Here is a 10418-nt window from a genome sequence, read left to right on the forward strand (position 1 = left end):
TTATACCATACTAATCATATTCTGTCTAAAAAACTTAAGAAGAGGAATATTTCAAAGTTGAAGATTAATAAATCACTCCTAATAGGAAGACTATATACGACCCCTACCAATTTTAGTTGAAGAAATGACTTTTTTTTTATAAATAAAGAGTCTGATTCCGCATACATTGAGACTTACCGAAGATTTTAGAGAATAAACTAGTACTCCTCTGGTCCTAAATATAAGATCTCTTTTGTAGTGTAAATTATACTTTGAAAGGGGTCTTATGTTTAGGAACAGAGGAATAGCTTTTATGAAAATATAATGACAATGAAATGAAATATTAAGAGAATAAAGAATGTAATAAAATCTGAAAAATAAATTATTACCTTGTCATTTTTCATGAAATGAAAAACATCCTGGGGTCTCCAAAGTCGAATGGGTTTTTCAGGGTTAGATATTAATTGTTGCTGAGAAATTTCAAGCCCCATCTCCACTAATAGAGCATGCATCTCAATATTACCATATCTATCCACTGAAATGAGGGATCTCTCTTTAAGTACACTTATCTCAATACGTGCATGAGAGCCATATAAGCCTCTTGTACAATCTAGAGAAATCCCATGTCCTACGTTCAAGAAAAATGCTAGGTCAAGAAATACATTCTTCTGCATGTCATCATCAAGTCCATCAAAACTCAATTTCAACACTTTAAAAATGTCCTTGTGAAGAGTATGATTTAGTTTTGTCAGAGCACTGTCCCATACTTCTTTTCCTCTGCCATGAAGAAAGCAACCCAACACTTTTAGAGCTAAAGGATTTCCATGACAATAATACACTGCCTGCTTTGATAACTCCAAGTAGTTTTTGAATGGCTGATTTTGCTTAAAAGCTTTCAAACTAAAGAGATGAAGAGCATCATGGTGATACATTGTTGGAACACGATATGTTAGAAATGCAGAAGTATTTTTAAGCACTTGCATGTCTCTTGATGTGATAATAATTCTACTTCCTTTCCCAAACCAACCACATGCTTTGATTAAATTTTCAGCCGCCATAAAATTGTCCACATCATCAAGTACCAGAAGAATTTTTTTACGGTGAAGCCTTCTTCTCACAAAATCAGACCTTAAATTGTAAGTGTTAATCTCCTCATCTTTTAATAATTCTTTAAGGCATTTTTCCTGTAATGCATTCAAGCCACCATTCTTTTCCAGCAGTTTCTTACATCTTCAACAAAGCAGGAAGCTTCAAACTCTGCTCTCAACCTCTCAAATACGGCACTAGCAAGAGTGGTCTTGCCTATACCACCCATACCCCATATTCCCACAATGTGAGCTTCACTCAGTAGCTCTTCAACTTCCTGAATCTGATGATCAATTCCAACTAGTCCTTCCACATGAAAGGACGACTTGCGATTCAATTTGCTCAAAATATCTTTGACAATCTTTTTGACAAGTTTAGCTTCAGGCCTAGCATAAATATAAATTAAAATCATGGTTATGTTTAATACCCAAATTTAAGAAAGAAATATGTAAGAGAAGAATGAGCATAACAAAAGCTACCTGATATTTTTTGAATCCCACCCAAATAGACTTGCTACTTTGATCAAAGCATTTTCCCACTTCTGCACTCTTTCTTGGTTGTGCTTAAATCTCTGCTTGAGCTTAGCAAACCCATCTCCAAAACTCCCATTCTGTTTGCGAATATTTGATGGATCTACCTGGAAGAAAATTGGGATGACAAGCCTTCCGTATTTATCCTTACATTTCATAATATGAAAGAGCTCATCCATACACCAAGTTGAAGAAGCATAATCTTTGGAGAAAATAATCAAAGATATCTCTGATTCTTCTATTGTTTTCAAGAGAATAGATGAGATATGATCTCCTTTGTGGAGCTTGTGATCCATAAAAGTATGAATGTTAGCTTCGCGAAGTGCTTCATAGAGATAACTTGAGAAAGCGTCACGAGTATCTTCCCCTCTAAAGCTAAGAAAGACGTCATATTTGGTCGCAGAAGGAGCAACAATGATATTAGAAGGAGAAGAAACCGTGGGAATCGAATCAACAGCATCTTTACAACTACAGATGGAAAGAAATCTTCATGAATAATAAATATTGGTCTATCAGCAAACCGTATAAAGTGAACAATTAAAGAAGATGTTACCTATCAGGAAGCGGAGAGATTAATCTGATAGCCTTAGAAATTGCTATAGCCAGCAAAATCAAGATAGCTTCTATAAGCGTTAAAGAAAAGGTTGCATCCATGTGACTGTAATCTCTTGTTTTAACCTGAAACTTTTCACCAACCCGAAATTAGCGTGATCAAGCAATTTTTTTTTGGCTTTAACTTCTCAGGAGGTGCCATGGTTTGGTTCTTGATTAACGTGATAAAAATATCCAACAAAAATATTTAGGGAGCGAGAACAAGTTACAGAACGATTGATGCTGAAATGAAGAACATGTCTTTATGGATAGAATAATGCGAAAGAAAGAATTCATCACGTGATCAACTTACTAGTCAAGTGCACCCAACAACTTTACTGATTCATTTGATGTTTTTTTATCAACAACTTATCTAAAAGAAGCTATAGTGAGTAAAAGTCCATGTGTTGAAGGCACATCAGGCCCTGTGTTAATTTCTTTATTTTGTCAGAAGTTGCTGGACTGAATTAATGGATACGTATTAATGTTTGCATGATTTCTGTGAAAAATAAAACCGTATCTAGCAAGTGGATCATGAAAAAGAGAGAAAAAGCCCTGTTCGTTTGTATCAATGCCTTTTTCACGTGTAACAACGAAATGGGGAGTGATTAAGGTGAAAGGAAGAACAAGCACTTTGCTTTCCTATAAAATAAATAAATGGGCCATTTATTTCATTAAGGATCCATTTGTTATAAGGAAACTAAATGGATGGCAGGGAAATAGAGGAAAAGTTTTAATAAGTTTGATTAGAAAAATTGAAGAAGTGGAATTAAAAGCTTTTAATTAATATTATTACTATTTTATATTACTTCTTATTTTTATTAAAATTTTAAAAACGCCACTTCTCTAATTTTTTTTAAATGGAGCTCAATAAAATTTTTCTTCCCCTCTCCTCCCCTTCATTTCCTTCATAACAAACAGTATTTAAAATTTGAATAAAATAAATGAAGACTATAATCAATATATCAAGTCCACCCATATCTTAGAAGGTTTTGGGACTTTGTTTTTCAGAAGTATAAAAAATTTCAAATGTTGAAGTTTTCTTAGATCCACAACTATAAGGTAATTAGGGAGGAGAATAAAATCAACAGGTGCCACAAGGAAAAGAAAACCGCAAATCTAATGCAGAATTTTTCTGTGAAAATTTCGCGAAAAAAGCTTGCAAAACAGTAGATGGAAGTAACAGAGAAGAACGTCAGCTTCATAACTTGCAAACTTGCTTTCTCTTTAGACAAGATCTTCAGATTCAGAGATCCCCGAATGCCTCACTCACATGTATTTATCTTTGTTTCAGAGGCTCTTATTCCTGTGCCGGGAAGCTTGCGTGTTGATGGTTTGGCTCTTGATTAACGTGATAGAAAGATCAAAGAAAAATATTTAGGAAGTTGCAAAAAGTTACTGACCGATCAATATATAGCAATTTGATGGAGAGTAACGATTGATACTAAAATGAAGAACATATATCTATGGATGGAATAATAGTAGTGCGAAAGAAAGAGTTCATCATGGGGCGCAACATACCAGTCAAGTCCACCCAACAACTTTACTGATTTATTTGATTTTTTTTCACCAACAACTTAATTTATTTTAAAAGAAGCAGAGCTATAGTGAGTAAAAATACATGTGTTGAGGGCGTATTAACCATGCCGTGTGTTAATGGTTTTTTTCTTTCAAAATAAGTTGGACTGAATAAATTGATATATCTTGATGTTTTTTAATTTTTGTTTTCCGTGCACAAAAGCAAAACAGTAGAAATTCCAGGAAAATACTGGTAAAACTGGAGATCGGCGGGATCAAGCAAATGGAACATGAGAAAAGAGAATACGCCCTGTTGATTGCCTTTTTCACACACAGCAACAAAGCGGGGAGTGATTAAGGTGAATGAAAGAAGCACTTCACTTTTTCAAATAAAATAAATAAATCAGCCATCTACCTCACTAAGAAAAATATTAATAAATAAATGAAGAACTTCATCAATAAATCAAGTGCGTCCATATCTTTGAAGGTTTTAGGACTTTGTTTTTTCAGAAGTTGAAGTATAAAAGAAATTCAAATGTTTAAGTTTTATTAGATCTACGACAGTAAGGGAGCTAAGGAGGAGATTGAATCAACAGCATTAGGAGAAGAAATAAAACAAAAAATCTTTTGCAGGCAGCAGAATAGAAGGATGATGGATTCATGGGATAAAGAGAGTAAAAGAGAAGAAATAACCTGGATGCGGAGGGAAGCAAAAGAAACAGCTCACAAGCTAAGGGCGGTCTCAAAAATGGCAGCTTTCTCAGAATTTGCAGACAATTGCTTTCTCTTCAAACAAGTTGCTCAGATAAAGAGATGAACAAATGCCTCGATCCCTCACATATTTATGTCTTGTTTCAGCCTTTGTTGTCAACAAGTGAAGTCAAGTCGTGCCGCGTCTGTCACTTTTGTGGATTGTTGCTTCATTGTATCATCATTCAGCCATTCGCTTTTTCGCAGGGTGAGAGTGTGTCTCTTTTTCTCTTTCCCTTTCTTTTTCTCTTCTTAAATGTTTCGAAAGTGGGACGAGGTTGCAAGACAACTAAACTTTACTTATTTATTCCATGTTTTTTTTTTTATCAACAACAACTTTATTTATTTTACAACTAGCTATAGGGAATAAAAGTACGCATGTTGAAGTTGTTTAATGGTTTTGGTTCTTTAATTTCTTTATTATTTCTTTTACAAAGAAATTTCCAAGCTTCAGCTCTTGTGGCCGACATAGCGTTACGTTCTTTATGAGTACCGCACTGTTTGACGATTAAGCAAATGCATATTTTGGAGGCTCTAATATCCCACCTCTCTCCAATGTTTATTGTAATAGCCCAACCTTCTTATTACTCTGTCCCGTATTAAATATAAGAACTACACATCTAATCTTAATTTTAAGAGATTAAAAAAAAATTAGTTCAGATAATTATTTATGAAAAAATATTCTTACTATTATATGCGGTCAATGTGTAAATTTTCCTAAAATACCTTTTATATAATTGTGGTAATTTCGTATTCCACACCTTAGAATGAGAACATGTGGGATGCTTATATTCACTTCAAATTAAAAGAAAGAAGCAGGGATAGAAGTGTAGTAAATTTTCTTCTTCTTCTTTTTTTTTGTGTGTAAAGAAGTTAAAAATGATTTACACAAAACAGAGGGAGCATTATTTACCGACATCTCTTTCTTCTTTGAGAGCTCTCGAGGTATTGGGGGATGATTGTTTGTTTTGGTGCTTTAATGGTGTTCTTTGAAAATATATCTTTTTGGCAAAATGTTCTTTTTTTGTCACATATTTATGGGCTCTGATATGGCCGAGAAACAGAGTAAACCACACTCGTTCATGATTTTGCATGTGAGAAATTCTTGTTAGGGTGCAACCTGATGATGCATTAATAGTTATCCTTCTAAGCAATAGCGATCTCTATAAACATCAAATTAGCGATGGAATTTAATGACAAAATTTTCATCACTAATCAAAATTACCCACGATTAGTGACGGAATTCAGTGAGCGACGGAATTTTTCCGTCACTAATTCCACCGCCACTAATTAGTGACAAATTATTAACGGATTAGAAATGAAAATTTTCCGTCGCTAATTAGTGTGGATATCCCACAAAAATTCTGTCACAAAATAATGATGGAGATGAAAATTTTCATTTTTTATTTTGTAAATTTAAAATACCACATCATCACCACGTGTCCATCACTATGAGCCGCCACGTCATCAATAGCTACCACCTCACCAATTCCTTTATCTCTCTCCCATGTTGCCACGTCATCTCTTCGTCCACATTATTGCCACGTGTCCATCATTGGATGCCATGTCAACTCCTCCTCTCTCCCATGCAGCCACATCATCATATCATCCACATCATCACCACGTCACAAATTGAGCCAATTTCTAAAGAAGTGTTGGTTCGAACCTGAGAGCCTTTGCCAGTTGAGCTAAGAAACACCTGTGAAATTCTCTTACAAAAATAAATATATATAATATTTCTAATAACAAATACAAAAATATATAATAAATATTATGTACATAATTTAATATATATTATATAATTAAATATATTATTATTATTTGAATTTAATTTTATATTTTAGTTAAAAATTTCTAATAATTTATATTTTTATTCAAATATTTAATAAAATAATAAGTATATTATATATTTTTATTTTTATTTTCTTCTATAATATTTGTATTTTTTAATTTTTATTATTTAAAAATTATGATATATTTATTTTATTTTAATAATAAGTTTAAAAAATAATTATTATATATTTATATTATTTTTTTGTGATGGATTAGTGACGGAATTGCGATGAAAATTAGTGATAGAAAATTCCATCACTAGGTTCCGTCACAAAATGAGAGTTAGTGATGGATTGGTGACGGAATGTTTCCATCACTAATCATTTAAAACAAAATTATCAACAAACTTGTAACAAATATAGTGACTGAATAAGATTCTGCACTAATCCTTCACTATTTAGTGACAAAAATTTTCTGTCATTAAATTCCGTCACTAATTTTAATGACAGAATTTGTGAGGAATTAACTACGGAATAAAATTTCATTGCTAAATTCCGTCACTAATACCCTGTTTTTTTTTTGTAGTGTATTAGGCTTCGGACATGATTGAACCTTTTTGTCGTTCTTGTTTTTCATCTTTTGTGTTAGGGGACGGGCTAGAAAATATTATTTCTTACACCTATGTGCATGTGCATAAAACTGATCAGATAAACACTGTGACATAGTTAATGTTATTCATGATTGCATTTTGTAGATTCACACCTTTCGGGGACAACTGTTGCTGCTGCATTTAAAGGCAAATTACAGGTTTTTAATCAGGTCTGGCTTTTTAACTTCACCAAGGATTCTGTTATGTGATAGGTAGGCTATTTTACTCTTAACATGTCCATCGCAGGATATAAGCCACCAAGTTGCTACTTATATGAGGGATACTAGTAGAATGATCAAACAAATAAGGCTGAGAACATCTACTGTTAGTATATTTGGAAATATAAGTCAGTGTTATCATTTTTGTTTTTGAAACATGATTCATTTTACAATTTTCTCAAAGTCATAAAGATAGACCCATTCTCGCTTTTTTGGTTCTTTTCTAATTTTTGAGTGCCTTTCAGTTTATGTATATTGACATCAAGAATATGTTTAATAACCACCAACCTTTTTTTTCTCATTTCTGCGTGCTCTGTCACTAGCATTGTCATCAGATTCTTGAGACCAGGGATAGCTCTAAAGAAGAGGTTAGTCAAATTCATTGCTAATTGAGTTAAAATAGAACCTTTATGTTTTTCTCCACATTGAATCGTGCAGACAAAAGCAAGCCATTTTGGTGTGTACTATGTAATATTTTTAAAGGAAGCCATTCAAGTGTTTCAATCATAGATTTTAAGTCTTCATACTCTTAAAGCTTGGCTTTTTGTTATTGATTATTACTTTAATATCATTTTTACCTGTTCTGTTTGCTTGTGCTTAGCAACGTAGATCAATATTTATTTCCAACATGACAGTTATGAATTTAAATTTGTTCAGGAAACTCATATTGATGGTGATCTCGAACTTCTAGATGACTCTGAATTTTATCAGCAATTACTAAAAGAGTTTTTCGAGACAGACGATCCTACATCATTCGGTAAGTAATAATTGTCTTGTTTTTGGTTGAACAAGCATTATTTATACATTGTATTCATATTTTTACTTCTAATGATGTCGTTGGAATATTAGAATATTATACTGCTCAGGACATCCTCTTTTATTTAACTTATAATGTATTTTGGCAATTATGACTGAATGAAACTTCATATTTAGCCTTAAAGGCTGTCTAGAAAGATTGTAGAATTAGTATTGATTTGTTTTTTTTTTTCCATCTAAATAGTTTTGATGAAATTTTTTGAGCCCAGAATTAGCACGAGTTGCTTTCCCAGAAATCATAGTGTTAACCTTATGCCATGTAAACAGAAGCCACTTTCTTATTTTCTGCTGTTGTGAATCATACAGAGAAATCACTTTATGCTTTAAAGAAGATGCAACCAAACAAAAGGAAAATTGTCGATCGTCAGGCCTCAAAATGTCGCAAGATAAGGTTAGTTGATCAAGGTGGCATTTCCTTGTTTCGTGCCATTACTTTTTGTCATGTTTATATGCATATATATATATATTGTTAAATTCTCCAGAATTGAAAAGAGATTTTTGACTATTTTGCTGTTTATATTGTGCAATGTGGCATTGAAGGTATAATGTTCATGAAAATATTGTAAACTTCATGGCTCCTGAGTCCATGAATCTTCCACCTATGGTTCCTAAACTATTTGGAGATTTGTTCAGATTAAAGTCATAGAGATCATCTGTTGGGACAGCATAATCATACGCTTAGAAAACAGATAATACATCAAGTGTTGTGCAGTAACTTGTCATAACATATTAGTACTCATTCAACCAACGTTATATTGTTTATTGAGGAATTTTATTTTTCTCCTCAAAAGGCAACAATTTAGTGTAGTGGTGAGGATTGGTAGTTTACAGAAGGTTTTAGTTTCAAATCTTCTCTGTTCTTAATGTATTTATCTTTCATGGACAACATATATTTCTATAAGCAATCTGTCCAACTGAGGCATAGTTATCCATTACATTCATACTGAATAGCAATTCCATTATGTTGGATGATGCAGTGGGTCAGATAAATCTTGTTTAAGATACATACATTAATAGCAAGTGATTATTTTTTCCCCCTCTGTTTTACATGCTTGAGACTTTAAGTTCACATCAAATTTCATTTTAATTTCTTAAGTTTTTAAAGTGTATTTTTAGTTTCTTAATTTTAACATCTTAAATCAACCTATAATAATAAATAAAAATCAACTACTAGCTGGCTTCTTTTCACTTTCATATCGGCTCCACTCAAAATATTGTTCTATGAACACTAATAACTTGAACAGTAACAACTTATTTTTTGGGTTGTGTGTTTTCTTTATTTTGTATATGACACTCAAAAGATGAGTTTTAAAATTTAAAATTCCCTCCATCTCTATCCTTTCTCTCTTTTTCATTTCAAAATTCAAAGTCTGCAAAATTTCTGATTTCTCATGCTTTTTCCTTCGCAAGTGAAATATAAAATTATTCATTAATATTAATGGTTTTAAATTAAAAATTGATACACACATAAATGACTTGAATTTTATTCAATTTAAAAATTTAAATCTTTTTATCTTTAACAATGTAACAATATTATAATATAAATTTTTTTTGACGTAGTAATAAAAATATTTTTACGTGGCCTTATAATATAGTAAAATTTTCAGATTTTTTCAAGTTCGTAAATCTCTTAGATTTGTGGCAATTTTTATGGATAGATAATGATTTTGTCTTACAATTAATGTAATATTTTTTCTCAAAACGAACATTAAAACCAAGATCTTAATAAACGAGCTGTTAACATTATTTCAAAAAGGTTGAAGTATAATTTTAATCCTTTAACCTTACATAAAATTTTATTTTAGTCCCTTAACCTTAAAAGGTAAACTTTTAATCCTCTAACTCTAAACTGTTAACAGAAAATAATAATATTAAGCTTTTAAATACTGATAAAATATTATTAAATATTAACATATTAAGTTTAATTTCAAACAACCATAATGTTATAAAAAATCAATTAAAACGAACAATTTTAGAATTAAAAAATTAAAAATATACTTTTAAAGTTAAGTAACCAAACTACTAAAAGGGGAAATTACAAAAAAAGACCTTGGAATTGCAAAAACGCAGATAGGGACCCTTGACAACTTCACTTTGGGTTTTGACAAGAATAATATGTCCTGGAGTTGTCAAAACCCAAAGTGAAGTTGTCAAGGGTCCCTATCTGCGTTTTTACAATTCCAAGGTCTTTTTTTGCAATTTTCCCAAACTAAAATCTTAATTTTATTATATCCCTTAGCTTTTCAAAAATTGCTTTTCTGAAAACATTCGGACTGCAACACGTTTCTCCCTGCAGCACGCTTTCTCACCTGAGTCACATCTGCACCTGATAAGTCGTCTCTTCATTGCCTCCATTTTTTGCTTTGTGTTTCATCTTTTTTTCATTTCAGTTCTGCTTCCAACTCCCGAGTTTGCAAGTCGTCGGAGATTGTCGCCGGAGATGCTTCACTTCTTCTGTCTGTTGAATCGTATCTTGTGGTAGTACTGATGCTAGAAGTTACTTTCATG

The 10418-nt window shown here is 32.1% G+C and overlaps 2 protein-coding genes across 2 annotated transcripts; both read right to left on the reverse strand.

Moving 5' to 3' along the window:
- Window positions 1–368: 368 nt before the first annotated feature.
- Window positions 369–911, reverse strand: LOC114722040 (TMV resistance protein N-like; the record flags this gene model as incomplete). The annotated part of the gene is made up of 1 exon (XM_028907956.1): window positions 369–911. A coding segment is annotated over exon 1 (543 nt), but the record flags the coding sequence as incomplete, so codon positions are not given.
- Window positions 912–1174: 263 nt separating this feature from the next.
- On the reverse strand, window positions 1175–2249 carry LOC114722012 (TMV resistance protein N-like). Its single transcript, XM_028907923.1, has 3 exons — window positions 2149–2249; window positions 1545–2063; window positions 1175–1451 (listed from the first exon to the last, which is right to left on the reverse strand). The coding sequence occupies exons 1-3, from the start codon at window positions 2247–2249 to the stop codon at window positions 1175–1177; spliced, it is 897 nt and encodes a 298-aa protein (XP_028763756.1).
- Window positions 2250–10418: the final 8169 nt, after the last annotated feature.

The sequence above is a fragment of the Neltuma alba genome, unplaced genomic scaffold, assembly GCF_004799145.2.
Source record: "Neltuma alba isolate B1F8T4 unplaced genomic scaffold, ASM479914v2 tig00002315_pilon, whole genome shotgun sequence".
Classification (NCBI taxonomy): Eukaryota; Viridiplantae; Streptophyta; class Magnoliopsida; order Fabales; family Fabaceae; genus Neltuma; species Neltuma alba.